Genomic DNA, 24,167 nt, shown 5'->3' with positions numbered 1-24,167 from the left:
ACGGGATCAAATGGCAGACTTGGTAGAACATCTCCCAGAACAGTATTGCAAAAAGGGATAGCAGTTGGTAGCAGAAGGAAAGGTTATTTATAATAACAATATCCACTGCGCTCTGGATGCCGTGGACATGGCCGCTCACAGCATTAAAACAAGCATCCTCTTGCGCTGACATGCATGGCTATGTGTTTCAGGGCTTAAGCCGGAGATCCAGTGGCAACTCTTGACTGTCCCATTTGATGGTCAGCATCTCTTTGGCCATCACGTTGACGAGATGATTGACAAAATAAAGAAAGACACTGATATGGCAAGGTCATAGGCGCCCTTCAAACACCACTCCCCCGAGGTTCCTTTCAATGCTTACAGCTTTGTGGCACATCCAAGACCCCCGCTCTAGAAACCTCTTCCACCTTCACTAGACCAACGCAACAATCCCTCTCATGGTGTTACTACAGGGGTGGATACATGAGGGACAATGGCACGGGTAGAGACAAGGATGCAACCCCAAAATCAAGTACTCCCCCGTTCCCCAAAAACAGTGACGCTCTTCCATTCCCCCCGTATTTCACAACACTTGTTGGGGCAAGATTGCTGGGGTTTCTACCGCGCTGGTCGGAAATCACCTCAGACTGTTGGATTGTAGATATCATACAGGAGGGATATTATCTGGAACTCACATAAACAAACCCAAACACCACCTCTACAACACAGACTATTCAAAGAACATTTGCAATTTCTTCGGAAGGAGGTGCAGGTTCTCCTGGACAAAGGGGCCATAGTGATGTTTCTGCCTTAACACCACGGAAAAGATGTATATTGTCTGTACGTTCTTGGTTCCAAGAAGGACAGCTCTCTCGAGCCCATCCTCGATCTTAGGCCTCTCAACAAATACTTTCTGTCGGAGAACTTTCACATGGCGACTCTATAGGACATCATACCATTACTGCAGCAAGACAACTTCATGACCGCCCTAGATCTGAAGGATGCCTACTTCCACATTCCCATCCACCCAGCACATCGTAGAAACTTAAGGTTTGTGGTAAGTGAACATCAAGATCACTTCAACGTGCTCTGATTCAGGGTTACCACAGCTCCAGGGGTTTTTACCAAATGTCTAGCTGTGGTGGCAGCTAATATCAGGAGGAGTGGAATCCACGTGTTCCTTTACCTAGACGATCAAGAGCGCCACACAACAACTCTCCCTAGCACACACTCAAACCATAATGCACACTGTGCACAGTGCGGGCTTCACCATCAATCTGAGCAAATCCTACCTCAAACCCTTTGAAGCACAGCCCTTCCTTGTAGCCATTCTAGATGCGTGCGTGAGAAAAGCTTATCCCAGTCCAGCAAGAGGTCAAGCCTTCCCTCTTTTTCAGCCAGATCGTCAGGTGATGGTCAGAACTGTGATGCATTTCTTGCAGAGCTATAGTCCCTCATGCCAGGCTCTACATGCGCCTGTTACAGAAGTGCCTAGCGGCACAGTAGTCTCAAGCGGAGGGTCATCTAAAAGACCAAGGGCCATATGTAGGTAAATCAAGAATACCGAATCCTTAATACCGAATTTTACTGAATCGGTATTAAGAATTCGGTAAACGCGATGTTGATAAAAAATCGGTAAACATTACAGATCGTTAAAATTCGGTAATAAATACCGAATGTGACGAATCAGTAAAAAAAAAAAATACCGAAAGACGAATACCGAATCGGAGTTACAGAATACATTACTGATTCGGTAAATACCGAATCGGTAATTCAAAAAATCGCAATTCGTTGAATCAGCCAATCCTGCATCACCCAATTACCTCCCAAACAGGAAGTGGCCACACCCAGGCAGCTGCACAGGACCTGGAGCTCACTGTGAGGCAGCCAGGCAGGTGAGCTGAGGAGCCAGCAGCAACAGAGCCTCACAGCTACAAGCAACAAAATAAAACAAGATAACAAGCATTGAAATGGCAAGCCAGGACAGGGAGAAGGAGGGAGGTGACAGGAAAAGAAAACTGAAGTTCAGTGACAAGGAGCTGGAGGTAATGATGCAGGATGTCAGCCAAGACCATCACAAGCTTTTTGGAGCCCAGTCCCACCAAGTGCCCGAGTCACAGAAGAGGCAAATCTGGAGTGGCATTCGGGACAAAATCTATGCCATATGGTGTGACCCAGCGCACCATAGGGGACATCAGGAAGAGGTGGTACGACCTCAGGAAGACAGCAAAACTAAGGATGGCAGAGAGACAGAGGCAGGCTGCCAAAACAGGTGGAGGAAAGAACCGAGCCCCAGCACCAACACCACTGGAACTGATGGTGGAGTCCACCATCTAGCCGGAGAGTGTGAGTGGCGTGGGAGACGCAGACAGGTCCGCCAGAACAGCAAGAAAACAAGGTAAGAAACATGCCTAGCATGCTGTGCTACCCCCTCCCCAACCCCAATCCCCATAGTGGCATTGGGGCTCCCACTCCACTCCATGTCTTACTGATTACCTGCAATGCATTATGGGTGATGTAGTCAGAGGGAACTCATGTATAGGACAGTCAGGCTAGCAAACACAATAGCATGGTAAAGTAATTGGCTACTCCGGATAATCACTGTGCTCTGTAGGCATGATGTTTAATGTAATTCCATTGCAGACACAGCAGTGAGTACATCTACATTTGTGTCATTACATGCAAGTCATCTCGCAGTGCAGCAGAGGGCAGCAGAGCTAAGTCAGCCAGGCCAGAGGGGAGGCAACATGAGGATGACAGCATGCCTGCAGGGACCACAAGCTCGGCGCCATCACAGCCATCAAATCCTCCACCACAGCCATCACCACAGCGCCAGGGAAGACAGCTCTGTGACACACCACCCACTGCGGCTATCACACCCTGGAAACTTCCTGATGCAAGGAGGTGCAGGCAACAGAGTACCTGGACATGGGTTGGGATTGCGTGGGCCCTTGGTGTCTGATGCTCCAGATAGGGTTTTAGGTCCCGTATTAGGTCAAGGATGGTATCTGGGTGCAGTCTGTACCTTTCATGGATTTCAGGTTCAGTCAATTGGAACAATGTGATGCGTAGCCTGTACACCCACTCTTCCCGTCTCCAGATCCTCACTCCTGCTGCTCTCAAGCGTAGCCGCCTTGCTATGAGGTAGAGGGCCGCCATTGTGTTCACACAGATGCATTTTGAGCCTGTTTTTATGCACTGCACCTGATTACCACCTGCTCAGGAAAAGTGGTAAATACCGATTTGTTATTACCGATTTTGGTCATATTCGGTAATAACGAGGTTTGCTACATCGCGTTTTTGGGGTTTTTACCGAATCGTTATTTCCGATTCGGTATTCATTGTTTCGATATTCTCAGATTGGTAAATAAGGAATCGGTAATTGTTTACCGATTCGTTATTATCGATTCAATTCGGTATTACCTACATCTCACATGGCTAAATACCGGTCGGTAACGCCAAAATCGACCCGTTTTCGGTGTTCCCAACAGGTATTTGGCCACCTAAATATGGCCCCTAGTGTTGATTTGGGACCGCACACATCACTCTCTGCAGTGGTTGAAGGCAAACAACCTCTTACAGCGGGGACCCACCCTGGACCTAGTTCCAAAAGAGACCATCACCACGGATGCCTCACTCACAGGTTGGGGAGCACATCTCAATCATTTCACTGTTTAGGGTCAATTGTTGTAGTGGGAACAAAAATGTGAAAAAATAAAGAAAGACACTAGGCTGGCTGCTGGTCTCTCTCAAATTGCTGCTTCACTGGCAGCTCTTTTTATGCACATCTTTCACAATGCCTTATTACAAAACAGCAAATAATAATTGATTTGCAGGTTACAGATTAAAGACGGAGAAATACTCAAAGACCTGTGACCCCATAAACCCAAACTCTGACCTAATCCTCTACACAGTCATTATTGCACTTCCAACAATGCTTAACAAATGAAGAATTCTTTTACTCATGAATGGATGTGTATTTGTGGTAAATGTAATTTTAGTGGAGTATGTGCATTTACCATTTTGCACCTAAGACCTCCGTGTGTTCTAAGCAAATTTAATTTCCTGCACCCATTTTCTAATCAGGTTACGATCCATTTGAAAGCAATGTGCGTGCCAGTGATCTTGTATGCTAAAATCATAATTAATTTCATGCTTGCTAAACACTAGTTGGTCTTTAACTGAAACCCTTTCAAGTTACCCAATCCATTGTGTCCACAAGTGAACGATTCACCTTTCTCTGGTCAGCGCGAGATTTGGGCCTAAACCTTTCACCATGTATAGCTTTGTGCTTTCTGCTAGTGTCTGTTGTCACGCTATGTTTTTGCTTTTCACATTTTCTACTGTGTGTTCAAATTTTAAATTTCCTACAACATAGTGGACCTCGGGCTAACAAACGTTTCACACTAATCTCCTGGAACTGCTGGCCATTCAGCTGCTAACTCTTCAGGCTTTTCACCCTCTCATCCAAGGCGATACACTCCCGTTATGCATGAGTGCCATGTTCTACTTACAGAAACAAGGGGGCACCCATTCACCGCAGCTGCCCAGTGTAGCCCAGAGCATCTGGCGGTGGGCGATACATCACAGAAATCATCTGCTCATTCAACACATTCACAGGGTGTATAATGATCTTGCAGACCTGCTCAGCAGGTCACACTAACAAGTCCGCGAATGGGAACCCCACTCTCAGACCCTAATCCAGTACTTTTAGCATTAGGGATTCTCGCAGATAGATCTGTTTGCCATCACTGAAAATGTAAAAATGCTCGACCTTTGTTGCCAGATTACCACACTCACAGTCCATGGGCAATGCACTATGGATGTGTTGGTCAGGGATATTTGCCTACCCTTTTCCATCCCTCCCACTTCTTCCGTTTGTGGTCAGGAGGCTGAGACAGACATCCCTCATGCTCATCTTAGTTTTACCACACTGGGCACGCCAGCCATGGTACTCCACGCTGCTAGAACTCTCTCTAGTTCAACACAAGAAGCTCCTTAACAAGCCGGATCTTCTGACAGAAAAACCGCGGCACTCTTGGGCACCCCAACTCTCAGCAGCTCAACCTTGTTATATGGCTCCTGAGGTTTTAGAGTTTGGTTGCTTTAACCTACCAGAAGAATGTATGTATGTCCTCAAAGAGGCATGCAGGCCTACTACCAGGGCCTGTTACGCAGCCAACTGGAAATGTTTTGTACATTGTCTTCCTAAAATTATCTATCCTCTCATAGTGTTGGTACATGACATTGTTTGTTACCTCCTTAACTTACAGAAGACTGGTCTCACCTATACTTCTATTAGTTACTTACAGAATAGGCAACATATTTCACTATTCAGAATACCAGTCATTAAGATGTTCATGGAAGGCCTCAAAAGGGTTATTCCACCCGGATGCCTCTTGCTCCTGTCTGGATCCTTAACATAGTCTTCACTAGACTCATGGGCCCTTCTTTTGAACCACCTCACTGCCCACTGCAATTCTCGTCCCAGAAGGTGGCTTATCTTTCAGCCGTAACTGCCCTAAGACAAGTTAGTGAAATACATGCTCTTACCTTGGAAGAGCCTTTCTTCCAGGTACATCAAGATAGAGTGGTTCTTAAAACCAATCCAAAATTCCTCGCTAAACTAGTTTCTAGCTGCCACCTTAACCAGGCAATCGAGCTGCCAGTCTTTTTTCCACACCTACAGACTGTAGCAGAACACGATCTGTACACTCTAGATGTCAAAAAAGCGTTAATGTATTATATAGACAGAACAAAACCTTTCTGTAAGACACAACAACTATATGTGTCATACACCAAACCACATAGAGGCCGGGCTTTTTCCGAGACAAGTGTTGCACTTTGGATGGTTAAGTGCATACAGACCTGTTTTGCCAAAGCTAAAAATACCCTCCCCATCCCTCCCAGACCTCATTCCACTCAGAAGAAAGGGGCTTCTATAGCTTTCTCGGGAAATATATCATTAGCTGACATATGTAAAGCAGCTACATGGTCCACCCCTCATACCTTCACCAAACACTACTGTGTAGATTTCCTACCCAGACAGCCAGCTCGAGTTGACCAGACTGACCTAAGTATACTGTTCCAGACTTCTGCCTCGTCCGCGTGGTGGAAGTAAGTAACATTTTTGATATGTATAGGTTAGTATACTTCCTTGTGCCGACGTCATGCTTTGCTTATGACCTCACATATAAGATCGCTCGTGACATGTTAAGTGACATCATTGATTACATCATTGATGACATCAATGATGACATCTCAAATTACACTTTTGATGACATAACTGATAATTTCATAGTCACGCATACCATAGCGTTACATTGTGTACACTTTTGAAATAATGTAAGACCTGAAGGCAAGTGTGATTGTGCATGTTGAAAATTATATGGTGCCCCGTTACAAACCAGTAAACGTTTGGGTGCAAGTAGTACTCCATGTTAAGCAAGGTAAAGGCAGAGGGCACCCAATAGTGGTTGCAGTGGCATGTTTCAAAGTAGGTTATGACTTTAAACTAAAGCCTGTTTCAATCAAATCGGTGAGAAAAGTCAAAACTTAAGTTAACAATAGGTTATCCATCAGTGGATATATTTGCATATGCCCCTATTGAATAGTTGTAATACAGTGCTGTAGATAAAGTCTATGTAACTAACACATTTATAAGATGTGGATGTTTATTTCCAGAACTTAGCTGAAGATTTTGAGGCTTTGCAGATTGTTAAATGATGTAGAACCTAGTAGGAGTGAGCCACACAGAAGGGGTTTAACTCACAATGGAGTTGTATGCATGGCTCTAAGGTTGTAGGCCATTGTGGTCATCTCAAGAATGTGTGTAGTGTACTTTAGCAAGCTATGGAGGGTTCGACAAAGAGCCTGCCAGGAGGTGTTTTATCAATGGTAAATGCATACTTCCTAATCTCTTCACTTTAAATTGTGTGTCATATAAAGTCTTTAGGCGTGAGAGCCTCAAAAGGCGAATAGTCTTTTTGGAGGGTGTTAAAGAGGGCTGATCTGAACCTGTGTGTAGGATACGCCATGCTCATGACAATTCAAGGATGTCATTTTATGTCAACAAACAGGGATAATATAAACCCCTGGGAATGGGGAATTACCAAACTTGCACGGCCCTTGCCAAAGCCAATTATATCTGCAGTGCTACTTGATTACTACAGATTAAAGGTTTTTGCTATATCAATTCTTCTTTTCACCATTATTTTAAAGGATCTTATAAGGTTAGACACATAAATAAATCTTATGATTTTGTGAGTGTTATCCAGTATTCATTACTGAAAATAGCACTTTTGCATGCATTTTTTAAAGTGTTTTTGGGATAAGAATTGTAATTGATAAGAAATTACTACTTGGAACTGGTTTCTGTGTCATGCATTTTGTGAAAGCTTGGGCTAGAAGATGTGTTTTGAATTGACTAATTGAGTTGCTGTAGACATACATCCTTGAAAATTGTGAGAGGTTTGTAATTTCACATCTACCTCTATGTGCTTTCGTTTCAGTCGATGCCGAGAGCTTTTGTAAACTGACATCAACCTGTATGTTCTTCTTCAGGTTACCTCCAGGAATCGTACACATGGACCAAGCAAGTGCTATCGATCATGGAGAAATCTATAGTCTTGCTCAATGATGTCACAGATGGATCGCTTTATGAAGGAGTGGCCTACGGCAGCTACACCACACGTTCCCTGTTTCAGTACATGTTTCTTGTCCAAAGGCACTTTGACATCAACCACTTAAACCACCCCTGGCTCAAACAGCACTTTGCCTTCATGTACAGAACTGTCTTGCCGGGTAAGAATCATTGACTTACTGTTTATTTTCCTAAGTATCAAACCTGAGAAAAACATCATCATAAAATGTTAATAGATTTAAAGAAAATAATTTGTAACCACTCTAAGAGGCTCCTTTCTGAGGACCCAATTCATAAAGGTAAAGTTAGACTAAAAGTTTAACTTAAAATCCAAAGTTTTACTTTACTACATTTTGATATTCCCAAAGGTAAGCTACTACTAGTAACTTTATTTCATCTTGAAGATAGTGATCCCACATCTTGAACTCTATGCACTTTTACACTGCCAAGCCTGACCTAAAAAAGACGGTAGAGGACTTGTGAGTCCAAGTATCTCAGCCTAGGTGCATAGAAAGAAATATTTATACAGTGTAAAGGTAGAAATTGCTTACAAAGCCATAAAAGTCAAATCATTTTGCATTTACCTTCTATATTTCTAATCACTCTCATCAAGAACCTGGGTGTTGAACCTGTCCTGGCTCTTATTCACGCCCTGAAAAGGCTCCCGACCATGCATAAGCTCCCTTTATCACAGGCCCTCTCTAAATTCTTGCATGTATTTCAGTTGAGGTTTGGTGGCATCTTATAAATTCATGTTTTAGGCTAGAAGCTGATGGCTAGTTCCATTTCTTGGGACAATGGCTGAGCTAAATCAAATCAAAACACACAAAATGATGGACGGAATGTTGCACAATGGCAAAACATTCACCCCCAGTCACAGATCTTGGTTTAATCCATCGTTATTTTGCTCACCAAGCCACCCCAGCTTAGGCATGGCCATATGCAAATCAGTCTTGACCCATTGCCTCATGGGAACAGTCCAGCCCGAACTGCCAAGCCATGTCTTCACTGGACCAGAATCAAGCATCCTAGGACCGGTTTCTGGCTATCAGCCTTCTTCAGCCAGGATAGCTTGACTCCAGTGGCGTAGTGAGCACTGGACCCACGTCTGGGCATACCCTTCCCACATAGGGTAAACAGCATAACACACAAGATGATGGACGGAATGTTGTACAATGGCAAAACATTCACCTCCCAGTCACAGATCTGGGGTTAATTCATCGTTATTTTGCTCACCAAGCCACCCCAGTTCAGACATGGCCATATGCAAATCAGTCTTGACCCTGTGCCTCATGGGAACAGTCCAGCCCGAACTGCCAAGCCATGTCTTCCCTGGACCGGAATCAAGCATCCTAGGACCGGTTTCTGGCTATCAGCCTTCTTCAGCCAGGGTAGCTTGACTCCAGTGGCGTGGTGAGCATGCTCTCCACACCACTGGAGTCAAGCTATCCTGGCTGAAGACGGCTGATAGCCAGAAACCGGTCCTAGGATGCTTGATTCCGGTCTAGGAACAACATAGCTTGGTAGTTCGGGCTGGACTGTTCCTATGAGGCACAGGGTCAAGGCTGATTTGCATATGGCCATGTCTGAACTGGGGTGGTGTGAAGTGCAAAAAAACGATGGATTTAGTCCCAGATCTCTGTACTGGGGTGAATGTATGACATTGTTCTGCATTCTGTCCATCAACTGTTGTTTTTTCAAATCAAATCAAATCAAAATTACTTTATTCGGTTTCAGTTAGGAGAAAACCATGAAAGCACATACATAAAAAAATTGATTACAATAATAACATTCGATACATATTTTAAAATTATTTTGTTCCGAAAATATTTAAATAGCATAAAATACTCCATTTGTTCTAAAAACCTAGAGGAGTGTGTAACAGATCAGAGTTTGAAGTATGTCAATTAGAGATTTCTCCTGTGTCGAATACAACATTTTAAAAATGTAGCAATATTCAGTGCTATACAGTCAAATTCCATGAGTTGGTGGACTATTAAGGCACTACGGCATTGACGTAAACCTAAACTTTTTAGAATTGGAAATGGCTGACTCTACTTGCCACTGGCATACACAGTTACCACCTGAGGCCTGGATGATTATGAGCCAGCTGGAGTGCTATCGCCTCCCTTGATTCTGATTTGACTGGGTGTTGATTCTTACCTTGAAACTGCACTTCTGATTGTGAACAGAAATTCCTCTTGCATAGGTGTAATTTCTGTGCAGAAACCGTCCCAGAATCTTGACTAAACAATCTGGAAAGAAACTGATAATTCTGAGACTTGCATATTAGATCACAATTCAGGCCCAAAAAAAATGTATTTGCCTGGTGCATGAATACTGCCCTCATACTGTAATTCCGGTTGTGGTATTTCGGTACCTGCTGCACTGTGCAACGTCTAATCGGGCCCTTAGTATGGCATTTTTGCACTCATAGAAAGTCTTGAAGTTCGCTTAAAAACGATGAAGCAGCTATCTCGACCGTTCAATTTCTCCCCAGCTTGTCAGTTTCACTTCCAAAAATAAAATTATAATTCTGGTAGGGTGAACATGGTCTTTGTGTCTGCAATGGGCAAGTAGCATGCCTTGCATGTAGCAATGACTTGCTACATGCAGTAATTATTGTGTTTGTTATTAAAGTGTGATGTTAAGCTTTCTTCTCTCCAAAACGTTTCTACACTGGTTTTCATGCATATACATGAAGGGTTCTATAGTAGTGTCTGGCCTGTTCTCAGGGATGTACGTCAGTACAACACGATCATTTTGATTGCAGTACTTTACAACGCGGTTTTCACAACGCAAGTCGTTACAACGACTTGCGTTGGAGGGCGCTGGATTGAGGATTAATTTAATTTTCTATTCCAACTCCAGCCCACGTAACAGTAGGGAAGGTGTTGGAATAGAAAATCAAACTATTCCTTAACCAGGAGCGCCATCCAGCGCAAGTCGTAGTAATGACTTGCGTTGTAATGGCTGCGTCGTAAAGGTCGCGCGGTTTAAACACCGCGTTGGAAAGGATGTTTCCCGTTCTCAGGGGCCTGTGTGCCTCCTGAGCAGTTAGCCAATCCTAAATACATTTATTACTGCTGTTCTTGTAAACCCAAGAAACAAGCACTACTGAAAGCCCACTGAATTGCCAAGAACACCCCCCACCTGCGTGGCTTTGGCTGCCATGGGGTAGTAATGTTGAAGATTAAATGCTTACTATTGGAGGATGCTTTAGGGAAGAAGGTCTAATTCAGGAAGCACAATAAGCTCAATGTGCAAGCATTGTTCTCCTTTGAAGAAAACGATGAAGACTTTATTTACATTAATACAATGTTCACAATAACTGTAGTAGGCTTTATAGATATGGGAATGCATTACCTGGTACACTGTACCTTCACCATACTTCCCAGGGAGGTATGTGCTGTTCTCAGGGATCAGTCGTGCAACTGTTGCTTTGAGTGTTCTCAGCTGCATGATTACATACCTGTTTCAGTCTTTGGTTATCTAATTTCTATGACTTCTCTCTTGCCAGGCAGTGGTAGGGGACCCCTTGGTCCATGGCAGAGTTGTCCAGTGGTTGTGCAGTGTTTGCATCAAGTTGCAGTTTCTATTTAGAAGATGGGGGAATTGAGCAGCAGTAGTGAAAGCACATGCCCTCTCAATCTTGGCCAGCAACTCAACAGGGGCCTTGCAAAGGCCTATGATCAGGCCATTAGTGTGTCACATGGTCATTGTTTGCTGAAGAGTCGCGTGCACCAATGATGCAGCGACAGACACAGGGACAACAGTTACCGAAGAAAAGTGCACAATGTTTCTGCAGCAACAGGTACACAAGCATCACTTGGACATTGATCACTGAAGGAAAGTGTCCAGTGATGATGCAGTGACAGCTAGAAGGCGTCAAACAGGCACTGGATAATGAAGAAAGATTCTTTCTATATTCACATGAACTTCCTGTGCTGAAGAAAGACACACAAGTGAATGTAGCAGGAGTATTGTTTCTGCGACCTATGGCCATCAGTGAGCCCAGAAATAAACCTTTAACAGCGTGTCTCTTGATTTAAAGAAATAGTGAGGTAACCAATACTGCTTGGGCCAAGTCCATAATGAGTGAAAGAGCCCACAGAGAGGGAGATGGGTGTGCTCCTGCAAGGTTGTGGTTGCAGAGTGGCAACAGAAAGCCCATGGAAGATTCCAGAGGATCAGTCAATCTCAGTTTGATGCTGAGCAAGTAGGTCAGAGGCAAGCTAGTTGTGCGCGGTCCTGTAGGTTCTTAGCTCGGCTGTTCAGGTCTTTTGGATAGGAGAAATAAAATCTTCCCAGGTTGTCCGCCACAAGGCACATCCTGGAGGGAGGAGTGGTCATGCAGGCAGGGTTGGTTGTAACAGAAAATAAAGTGGCTCCTCCATAAGCGAATCAGATAGCTAAAAAGGTGGGCCAAGTGTGCAAATTGGGACACTTTTGACATGTAAAGACAAGCTGTATAAGTGCATGGATTTGAGCCGGCTATGGGTGATATTTTTTCTGATAGGGAAATCAACAGTAAAACCGGCCCAGCAGACATCACAAAAATAACAGCTGCAGACTTACCTGTCTGACCAGTCCTTTAGGGCACTGGCAGTTTGTCCTATAGGCCAGTCCGACCCTGCCTCTGGACATTCAATGGCGGGTGGCCTAGCAGCAGGCACTGGTGGGCAAATTCTTCAGAGTAATCTTGGTCCTAGCAAACCATAGTCTCCAGAAACAAAGAACATGGAGAGGACTTTAAGGGACCCGGACCTAGACTTCTGGGCATGTCACAGGTATGGCACACTGCCCTGATCTGCGCAGCAGTGCACCTTTAACTTGGTGCATTAGGGGCAGACTGGATTGGTGCATCTTATCAGAATTAATGTGCTGCCCGCAGTAAATCTGCAAACTCCTACCTACTGCGGACGGCACATCAGTGAAAGGTGTACCGGCTGTTCCAAAACCCCTTTCACTGTGCAGGCATCTACCTGGCATGCATATGTAAGGGGAGCAAAGATCCCCCTGCCGGTGGGTCTGTTGACTATCTGTAGCCACCTGCATGGAGGTTTCCTGGGGTCCATAGTATCCCTTTCACCCCCTTTCCTAGGGGTGACCTCTTTGTGGCACACAGGATCCTTTACTCCTGTTCTCACTTCTTTAATACCGCGCAGGCATGTGGATAGGCCCCCGTTGAGATCGCCCTGGTGTTATGTGTGTGCTGGCGCGATCTGTATTACAGAAGAGGCCGAGCAGGTCTCAGAGACACCTTCTGTTATGCCAAATTGCCCGGTGCAAAAAGCAGGCATGCATGCCCATTGCACTTTTGATAATACAGTCGCTCACATTACATTGATGGCAACCTGGGGATCACCACTCATAGGGCTGCTAACCACTTAGGCGAGCAAATGCACCGTCTGGGACCCTGTTCCACTTTTCCGGTGCTGGGCCTGTTCCCAACGTTGACCCTATCGAACTCAGAAAGCCTGATTTCTCACTGCCCTTTCCTCAGTAGGTCATTATGGAGCCTGGGATATTGGAACCTCAATTGAGCTCACATAATTTAGTGCTGACGAACTTCCATCCAAGAGCATTGGCAAGACTCCTTTGGCATTCCTGCCAGAGAGGATGTAATTTCCACTGAGGTTGTGATGGGAAATAGTTATTTGTCATATATACTGTATTGTGAAAATACCAATAAAAATACATTTAAAAAATGCAAATCATGTGTAAAAATAAGGCACAGGGGCCGGGAAGATAGAAGTAGTGAGATGTGTTTACCAAATAAATATGATGTGATTTGTTTTAGTTGAATTGTACATTTTAGATAGCTGTGATCCCTTGTACAGTTGCATCACCTTAGTTCTGCTGTGGCACACAGCCTGCTGAGAACTACGCTTTATTTGAGCAATGTATAGAGCAGGTGAACTGGGTCTCTGCTCCTTTGTAAGCACAGAGAGGTTCCAATATAATGAAAGGAATGGTTCTTAGTCATCACATACACTGGTTGGCTGGAACAGGATGGTACCTGAGCCCTGAACATATCTGCACCAACCCTGACATGGGTGTCACAGATCAGAGAAACCTTGACTACATCATCGCTGTCAGTGAACTGTTTGAAAATTGGAATGCAGTTTTACAGCAGACTCATTTTTTTCATTCTTCAATTGTGTTTTAATCGCTCCCTGTCGTTGGTCTTCAATCACAAACAGCTTGCACACCTACATTGAAATTATGTGCTGCAAAAAATCTAATTCACCGGCATAAATTGCAAATCCAGTATCTTAGTAAGAAGATTTATGAATTTTTATAAACAAAAAAACAACATGTGACTGTAATCAATCCATTGGTATTGAGTTGGAAAGGTCGGTTTGCCGTGGGAGCAGACCTGTGGCATTTGGGGAAATTGGATAACTCTCACAAAGTTGTAACATTATGGGTATTTATATACTTTTCCAGTGGTTGTCCAAGCTCATTTGCATCCATCCATAAGTGACCTATTGTCTGATTACTGTGGGCTTAGTCCTGTGTCGTGTAGTCATCGCCTGACCCTGCGCATGGACAGGGCAGGTGGAACAGGAAGGGGCGTGGGAGGCGGATCAGGAAAGGGAAAGGCTAAAGCAGTTAGTTAAGGTTAGACACCTGTTCAATAAAGACGTGTCTGAAACCTACTTGTGGCTTCTGAGTTTTATTTGGGACAAGGCGACAACCCATCCATTGCTTACCATTGGTTGTGTTTATTGACACACTCCTTTATTTGCTGTTTATTCTCAAGCTTGCTTTCTTCTTCTTGTGTTTGCCAATACTCTGCAGTGTAGTTTCTTTACTTGTGTCCTTCCAATGCTACCTTTTTGGGCACCACTTTGCTCTCTCTTGCCCTTGTGCTTCTCCCCCACTTGCACAGTGTTGCTCTTGCGCGCCTCTCGTCAGTGGCTGCTCCTTGCCCCACTGCCAGGAGCAGCAAAGAAAGGAAAGGGGGTGGGGCGGAGCTGCAGGAAAGGAGTCGTAGACACTCCTGTGCGCAGTGACTGTTTAGTCGGCTCTGTTGGGCCACCCAAAATAGTCATGTGCATTCCCCTGCTCTCCATGCAGGCTGCATTACAGCCTGCATGGAGAACATGCCCACACCTACAGCCCCTGGCTGAACGCCATGTTACGGCGCTCAGACCAATCACAGCGCTCCATTGGAGCGTTGTGATTGGCTTAGGGGTGGGAGCCTGGCTGTCTGCTTCCTGTTCTGACCTGGAGACTAACGCAGGCAGCAGGAGAGAAGATGCTGGACCCGGCAGCGGCTGCAAGGAAAGATTTTCTTTTATTATTAGTTTTTTTTTTAAAGCCGTCCACGAGAATTTACCAATCCATCTCGGATTGGTAAGTAACAAAAAATGGCACCCTCACTATCTTCCTAAAATAGGATAGGGAGACCATCCAGAAATGTGGTGCGATAATCATTTTAAAAGTACACGAAAACAATTATCATTCATTATTTGTGATCAAAGTAATAAATTAGATTATGCTTTCTAGAAACAATGCCATTTGTCTGAAGCAAGGATGAGATCACTGATGTTCTCCCTTTCTCGACACCATAATATGTTACATTTATGAATATCTGACATGATTGACTTTAAATTCGGATAATTCTGTCTCATGCTTCCTTGTCAAAATGAATGTTTTTACATGGGAGTTTCCGTCAATAAAGAAGCACCCATGATATACAAAGTTATTTATTTTAAATACATAGGGCCGTGCTGGGATTAAAAATGAGCCCTGCATAGATATTACAACATGCCAGTGAGCAAGTGTAACAAGCAAACTTGACTCTGTCCATAGAGTTTTGAATAGAGGTTATTTTCCCCTAAAGAAAATGTTTAAAACATGGTACAAACACTGCATTGTATAGCATATATGTCCAAATATGCTAGCTGAAAATGTATGGGATTTACAGGCTGTTTATAAAGGGAACAAATTAAATAGTCCTATAGATCATGATATCCCAAAGTACCCAGGGCGAATATTTTTCCAAAGCAGAAAACAGGTGTGTGAATTAAACAAAAATGGTGTGCCAAGTATAATAAAAGCTGAATGCACAGCAGGTAAACCTTTGTGCCACAGAAGAGGCAGTGCCTTTCCCATACAGTGTTCCCAACTGAGTAGATGCAGATACAAACACCCATTCCAAGAGAATAAACACCACTTTTAATTTCTGCACCAGAACATAGTGCCTTTCACTGCTCCTTTGCCAGTGAAGAGTGCTGCCTGTCCTGCTGATTACCTGCTACTTGATGTCCCTGTCTGCCAGAGATGCCACAGAAATCCCCAGAGCACTTCTCAGAATGCCAGTTTGTCAGAAGTGTTTACAGAGGATCAGCACATTCAGTGCTATTCAGTGTAACAGGAGATAAACTGTGTCTGGGCTGCATGCTGCCCTGCCTGTTGTTTCTGGTGCTAGTCCAGGGTGTAGAGGATCTTTCCTCAGATTTAGAGTTATCCAGTCCGTTACAACAACAGCTATGACACCAGTGTTAACAGTGCCCTAACAAGAAAACTGCAGAATGTAATATCCACCACAGACCAGAAACCATAATGAAAAGATAAATACAGCACCACTCTCATGCCAAAAACCACATTGTCCAATTGTGCCATGCTAGTATTCACTGCCTTGTTAAGTACAGCATCATTATCAAGACTGAAAACAAATTTCCAGTAGCGGCTGGTAGGGAACGGCTCTGTGGTCTGGGGGTGGCAGGGAGAAAATAAAAAGAAATATTTTAAAAAATACCACTTATCTTTTTCCCGCCTGCCGCCTCTCCTCCGTCTTGTTCAGCTTTCTTCTTCCTGCAGTCCCGGCAGCCTGAAGCACATGGCTCCCGGACTCCCCATAGCCAATCATAACGCTGCAATGCAGAGTTGTGATTGGTCTGAGCGCCGTGGTTCAGTGCTCAGACGGGGACAGGGAGGCTTTGCATGTACCTAACCAGGCTGCGTAATGCAGCCTTGTGGGAAACATGCAAAGTGTGCATGACTGTTTGGTTGCCCTAAGAGGGCTGGCCAAACAGTCATGTGCACTTAGGGAGTGTGCAAACCATTCCTCCCCCTGTGCCATCAGCCCCGCCCTGCCATAAGCGAGCCCCGCCGCTAAAAAAAAACATTATAATAGCAACATTATTATCATTTTATTGTTGCTGCTCTGCTCTGAGAGCAGTGAGGCGACGTTCCTACGCCTTAGCGGAGGAGCCGCTCCTGCAAATTTCCCCAGTATGTAAAACACCATTGCAATGCAATCATTCACATTGATTTGGGGTTTAATGCAGCATTGACAATCAAAATACACATTGGCCAGCCAAGTATGTAGTATGTTCAGCACCTATTTTATCTCAGAATCCATATTGCACTACTGTGCCCAACACCATTAACATGCCAGAAACCAATGGCAGTTTTTTTTTTACATCTTGAGGCCCACAGCAGTTTCAAAGTAGTTTGGCGCCCTAGGTGCAGTGGGTTATTTTGCACATCCCACTCCTCTTTTGATTGGCTCTGAAGGAGCCTTACACATGCTCAGTGGGTTTATAAGTGATGACCCCACTAGGGGGAGCTATTGGCCACTGTGTGTTAATAAATCACAGAAACAGTCTTGTTGAGCTCCATTGCATCCTACTGTGACATGCAGTATAAGCAGCTATTCAATTGTGATACATCCACAGTGATTAAGATGTTAACAGAATGGGGTTTAGGTGGAACTCCCACTTTCTCATGAGAAGTCCACTAGCAAGGTGGCTTGTTCTTCGTGAATAGTTCTGCTTAATAGAAAAGGGGTGCAAAATATTACTACAGACACAAGATGTAACTTTGTGAATATTTACAAAAGTTTTTCTTGAAATTTCCCAGCATGGAAACGCATGGAAACCTGCTCCTGCAGAATTCATGAGTAAGTGTATTTTCAAAGTGAGAAAAGAAATTGAACAGTAAAAATATTTAATGGAGGTGTTGAAGCTGGAATTATCTAGAAATTTACAAAAAAAAGTCAAAAACACATTGAAAACCCTTTTCTGAAACTAGTTTTGGTTATGAGGGTTAGACTTAAGATGCTATAGCATTATAGCAGGTTATTTACAAATGCCATAGATCTCTGTGTGCCCTCCTGGAAATAAAAACAAAAATCGCAAAATAGTACATCTAGAACAAACATAGACTTTTGTCTATTGGATTAGATTTAATGAGCCACTGAGAACTAATGTGGTGTGAAGGATTGCTTGTTTCTTGCCAGTTGCAGTGCCAGGGTAAATATTAGCACTTCTGTATTTAGAAACCGGAAAATATGTTCAGTATGCATTAGGCAAAGTGGATTCAAACAGAATCCCTTTGCTAGCTGGTAAGAAGGTTACTGGGTGTTTGTTGTGGTTTTCAGGTATCATTAGGAATGTTTGATTTGTAGTTAAAGAAATTGGCCGAAGTTTCATACCTATATTTTTGTAGTGCGTCATCAAGCCTGGGAGGCAATATAATGCCACCTCAGTGGTTATCACTAGTAATTACAAGTCTTTAAACTGAACCCTATTTGTAGTGTCTTCCCCAGCTCAGGAGCATGTAGATGAATTACACCACACGGGAGCTGCTGTCAAGCATTATTTTATTCTTCAGCATACACTCCCGCATTGCGCATTACATCATGATTTCCGTTAACCATACCCTAAGACGTCCCTGCATATTACCTATTTCCTCTTCAGAGTCCACTTAGAACCACAAAGGTTCTAGAGCGCATATTATCAATATGCTATATCTCCCCCTTTATTACATAAAAAGTGGAAGCCATCAGTAAAATCACATTTCCTCAATTAGTGGACGAGGCGATAGCACTTGTCTGCCGGCTCGGGTGATCCGAGATGATCGAGGTCCAACCTGATTGGGCAACGGTGACATAGTCTCAGGTATTTGAGCCGGACCTGCTGGTGGGATCACCTCACGTGTGGTTTCAGGACTCGACAAGTGTTGCTGTAGCTGTTTTAATTGTGATGTGTCCTGAGTGATGGATAGTCTAGGACGATGTGCTGTCACCATATGTCCCCTGCGCGCCACAACCTGTAAAGAATCAACGGCAGAAGGAGTGTCTGTTTTTCATCTTCCTCTCGACTTAACCAGTCCCTAGTCTCCTTTGTCAAAGACTGTTTCTTGGGCATGGCAACAATGATCAGCATACGTTTTCATTTTCTTTTTCCGAGTCGCCTCAGTGTTTCAAACCTTGTCAGTATTCATTTTAAAATTGCCCAAAATCACAGGATGTTGGTGTCCTCGCCGTAACTGGAACCCGGTTCCCCAGATTTGAGGTCGCCCGTGTAGCCGTTAGGCCAACTCCTCTCCCAAATTCATTGATCGAGTAGGGGTCCATTGAGGTTGTTTTGTTCTAATGGCTCTCCCAAATAGCATGGTAGCTGGGTTCTCACCAGTTGTGGAGTGAGGAGGTGAGTGATAGGCCCAGAGGGCCTGGCACATGGCTTGCTTCCGATCGATTCCCTCCTTGGACACTCGTTGAATGACTCTTCTGAGGTTGCCCATGAATCGCTTAACTACACCATTGGCTCAGGCCAGAGAGGTGTACTCTTTTGGTGTTCGAGATTGAGTTGGGCAAGAGATTTTTTGAACTCTTTGCTGTTAAAGGGCAGAGCCATTGTCAGATCTGAGATCTTGGAGATCCCACACGTTGCAAAGATGTCATCAAGCCACAAGGGGAAAATGTGAATATTCATCTATGACTACAATGGTGTCTATTTCCTAAAGGCCCAAAAAAATCAACTGCAATCCTCTCCCAAGCATAGGCAGGAAGGTCAGACATCACCTTGGGGGTCAAACAATTGCAAAAGTGTGACGCCTGCAGCTCCTTCTCGACTCGCTCATCTAACTTAGGGAAACACACTCGATCTCTTAGGGCTCTTTTGTTGGCTAGGATACCACGGTGTCCTTCATGATCCAGCTCAATGACCCGCTGCATTAGGTTTCCAGGTATGGTGATTCTCAAGCTTTGCAATATTATGCTTTCTTGGGTGACTGTAACTGATCCTGTACATTTTGGAACTCTTGGAATTCAACTTCATTGGTAAGGGGCCGGGTACTTCTCCTCCATGCTTGCTTGGTAATAAGTTCTTTGATTATGGTCATGTCCTTATCTGCATTGCGGATTTGTTCCACAGACAGATCCAATGGTGTGCTGGATCTCACCATAAAGTTGAGATATGCTTCAGCTGTGTTGGATGCCAAACTGTGATGATGTAGCAATGTAGCAGCACTCGTGAAAAGTCATCTGCAGGGCTTTGATCCTTTCCCGGTCTGTGCACGCTCTTATAGTTGTATTCTTGCAATCTTAACCTCCACCTCTCAATATGATGGGGCATCTTAGCCTTCAGGTTTCCCAAAATTATAAGTCAAAACAAATAAAGGGAGTGGCCCAGCTAGCCAAGGGAAAGGGTACCAAAAAAATATATACATTTATTAATCAATATACACAATTTAAAAAGACCAAATTTGACAATTTAACAAATTCGAGGAACTATCTAGTCAGAATTGACCTATGGGAATCTGACTGTAACGAAATAGATTCTAACAAATTAATGTTTGCTTGATGAGTTTGTATAAAAATCACGTGTTATTGTCTCTTCCCTTCTTTTTTTAATTGTTTTATTATATGTATATGAATTGAAAAGATATTTTTTAAAGTGATAATTCTTGTCAAATTTGGTCTTTTTTAATTGTGTATATTGATTAATAAATGCATATATTCACTAAAAGTTTTGTTTGTATATGATGATAATGTGTTTGGATTTATAATTATATTGGGTTCCACCTTTGTGTTCTTTTTGTGGTAAGAGTATATTTGTGTGAGGTTTGTGTAATCTGATGCTAATTCACTCTAAGGGAATTTCTATTTTTACTGTCCCAAAATTTTAAGCCACGCCTGGTGATCCGTGATGACAGTGAATCATTTTCCATTTTAGAATACATGAAAATATTCGCAGGGCCACACAACAGCCAGACTCTCCTTCTCCTGCTGAGAGTAGGCACATTTGGTTTCAGACAGACTTCGACTGGCATATGCTGCAATGTGTTTCTGAGCATTCAGATGACAATTATGTTGTGTCCCTAGCCCTATCAACTCACATCAACTGTTATTTCAGTATATAACTCAAGGTCGAAGTAGGCCATTTCAGTTGCATTCTCAATTGCATGTTTAATGTCTTTGAAACTCTGGTTGCATTCATGAGACCACTGGAATTATATATTTCGCTTTGTCAAGTCTCAGTGGGGCACTCACTATGGCAAAGTAACGAATGGATCTTGAGCTATAACTGGCCATGCCTAGAAAGGATCACAGCATGGTAAAATCCTGGGGGAGAAGTGGATGACAGTGCTTGCACCTTGGTGGATTCTGAAGTCACAGAGAGAGACCTGCATCAACAAGTAACTGGCACATTTGGGTAAGGGCTTTGCCATGTTCTTTCCGTGTTCTCTCAAAAACCAGTATGTTATCATTGTAATTGAAAGCATGTTCAACAGGTTGGATTACTCTGTGAACAATGCCCTAAAATATCTCTGCAGCCGAAGATACCCCCAAATCAGTCTTTTATATCTGAACAAATTATAATGAGCCAAAAAGGTTAGTAATGTACCTGCAGTCCTCCTCTAACTCGAGTTGATGATATTCGTTATTCAGGTCCAGATGGGAAAACTCTTTGGCTCCGCTCAATTGCATGATCATATACGCTATGTGTGGACCAGGGTCTCTCTCCATCTTAATGGCCTTGTTTGGCTGTTGCATATCAACGCAAATGTGCATCGCTCAACTACTGACCTTCTTTAGCACTGCTACTATGGGCTAAACCTATGGTGTTGGGCCTGTGGAGCATTCAATGATGTCATGTTTTAAGAGTGCTTCTAACTCTTTCTTTACAAATTTGTGTAGATAAAAAGCAACTCTACAGTGTTGCTGATCAACAGGGTAAATATCTTCATTGATACGAAGCTGGACTTTCATTTTCTTGCGTTTTCCCAGGGCATGGAGCAACGACGGGAACTGGCTTGTGATCTCCGACAGAGTACAGAGGTTGTAGTTGAGGAATATCAACACCATGTGAGCAGCGTTTGCAAAACTGACCAAATGGTGGCTTGCACTGATGCCTTTTTGTGTCTTATTGTCACTGTGAACGAAGCTTGGCTTTTCAATGGATCAGAAGCAGCCTAGGTATATACCTTTGTGCTTGACGGAGTGAGATGAGGCACAGGGAATAGGTCGTAACTTTTCCAGGCATTATAATAATTTACTCACCACTGTCTATAATGAAAGGTATTGGGTGATCGTTTACTTTCAATGTGATTTTGGAACAGTATCGAAATTAAGTTTGTTACTTTGTTTGGTGAGCTTTTTTTGAATTGTAATATTCTTTACAGGCAACTAACCCCACATGTGCATGCTGTTCTTTGGTAGATATCCTCAGCACACATCAATCTTCTTCACTGGTACATGATAGTGACTTCAAAGAACCTTTGTACGATGAGCTTGATGACGATTCATTTTGCTGTGTTCTACTTGTTGCAAGTGATGTTGCTTTTTGTTTTAAGGGGTGTGGCGAAAATGCTTCTGGAACGCTCTTGCATCCATCTTTTCTTGTTGCCGCAACATACTTGATTTTCCTTTAGCTTAGAACCCAGATATGAAATGGTTCTCTTTCCCACAACCTTTGCAGACCTGTCCTATGGCTGGACATTTACCTTCATGAGGAAACTAAAAATTCACATTGGAAGCATAGCTTTGTTTTCTTTGAAGACGTCGACTTACATGTATCTTATTTATGCTTGTGTTTGCTTTTCACAGTCAGTGCAGATTCATTGTGTGCTGTTCTTGGTTCCATGTTAGCAGCTTGGCAGTTTGCATGTTCTTCTGCTCTAGTAGCCTTCAGCATTTTCTGTAGACTCTCTGTTTCTCTCAGCATGCGCCTTCCAAACAAATCTGAAAGGCAGTTATCAATGACTCTGAGGCTCATGGCTTCTTCGTAGGTGAAGTCACAGAACTTGCAATGTTTAATGAGTGCATCAAGACGTTCAACAACCTCGTCCATTGTTTCACCAACCTGTTGTCATGCTTGGTTGAAGATATATCTTTCATAGTGGACATTCAGCATTGGATTGAACTTGGTCTCCCAACATTTCTTTTTCCTTTTGGTACGATTTTACATCAGTCGGTGAGATTTTCTTTAGCACTTCTTTCACTCCATCACCTGCAAGGTTTTCAAATATTTGATGACCTTCTTGCCATCTTCTTCCTCTAGAGTATCTATGGAGTCAACAAATGTTTTGATTCACTCAGCCCACCTGGCACCAATGTTCTGATTCTTAGAAGTTTCAAAAGGTGGTGGCGGCCTTAGGAACATAGCTGCATAGCATTTCACGTTCCTTTTTTTCTTCATTGTGTTAAAACGTGCCATTCAGGCGATCACAGTGCAGGCTGGTACCCACGGACAACTTCTGCAATCCAAAGTCGTTGGAGAAGTATGCATCGTAGTATGCTTCAGTCATCCTTGACAGTGACAGTGAGTAAATTCTCTGTTTTTCGTACCTTGTTGGCGTTATTGTTATTTCTTGCTTAGTCTTACTAATGGTTCTGTCTTCGGAAAGAAGCGCAGCGTCTTTGTCGACCACTTCACTGTCAGTGTAGGTAAGCGTTTTGAATATGCTCCTCTGTAGAGCCTTCAATTTCTTCTGCGGACGTGTATGGGCCGGAGCAGGGCTTTGACTCCACATGTGCCGATTCTGGGCCCACGAGGCACGCATGAGCAGTTTACCGTATCGTTGCAAAATCTCAGGGAGAGGAGTCTTGTTTTCTAGGGCATGTATCCCCTACTCGTCAGTTGTAGCGTCTTCCCCTTCCCAGGAGCATGCAGATGAACCACGCCACATGGAAGCTACTATCAAGCCTTACTTTATTCTTCAGCATATACTCACACACCGCTCATTACATCATACTATCAGTTAACCACACCCTAATACCTCCCCACTTATTATGTATTTCCTCTTCAGTGTCCGCTTAAAACCACAACAGTCCTAGAACACATAATATCAATATGCTACACTATTGTCACATTTTTATGTTGTCAGCTGAAGTAGTAGGTCATGTGTAACATTAGGTTCCTAGACAGTAGTATCTTTTGCATACAATGCAGCTATAGAGCACTGTCGTGAACACAGAGAGGAAAGGTTTTTGCAGATTTTGCATACTCTGCTCACAGGCTCCTCGTATGGCTTTAGTCAGCCAGAGGCATGCAGTGTATGAGCCAAATTCACCAAATAGAATGAAATAATTGAATCTTAATAAATTGGTCCAGTTTGTTCTGTTAGAGCCTGCAGCACTAAACTTGATAACAATGTGGCCGCCATTTTGAAAATGTTGAAACCATTTTTTTACAGTCCTTTGTAGTGATGAGCTTTAGCTTAAAAAGGAGTCACATTTATCAAATAGGAATGTCCACCTTCTCAGTCAATATTTTCATATAGACAGATTCCTCTATTTCCA

At 43.5% G+C, this 24,167-nt stretch overlaps 1 protein-coding gene across 2 annotated transcripts in view; it reads left to right on the top strand.

The window, feature by feature from the left end:
* Positions 1 to 24,167, top strand: part of DSE (dermatan sulfate epimerase) — a 285,070-nt gene that overhangs the window by 250,944 nt on the left and 9,959 nt on the right. For both annotated transcript variants that reach the window (XM_086949131.1, XM_086949132.1), the window contains exon 4: positions 7,543 to 7,782. In XM_086949131.1, the coding sequence (XP_086805257.1) occupies positions 7,543 to 7,782 (240 nt within the window). The remainder of the gene's footprint in view (positions 1 to 7,542; positions 7,783 to 24,167) is intronic.

This window comes from Lissotriton vulgaris, unplaced genomic scaffold (genome assembly GCF_964263255.1).
Source record: "Lissotriton vulgaris unplaced genomic scaffold, aLisVul1.2 SCAFFOLD_1618, whole genome shotgun sequence".
Lineage (NCBI taxonomy): Eukaryota > Metazoa > Chordata > Amphibia > Caudata > Salamandridae > Lissotriton > Lissotriton vulgaris.
This window is presented reverse-complemented; position numbering and strand designations above follow the sequence as displayed.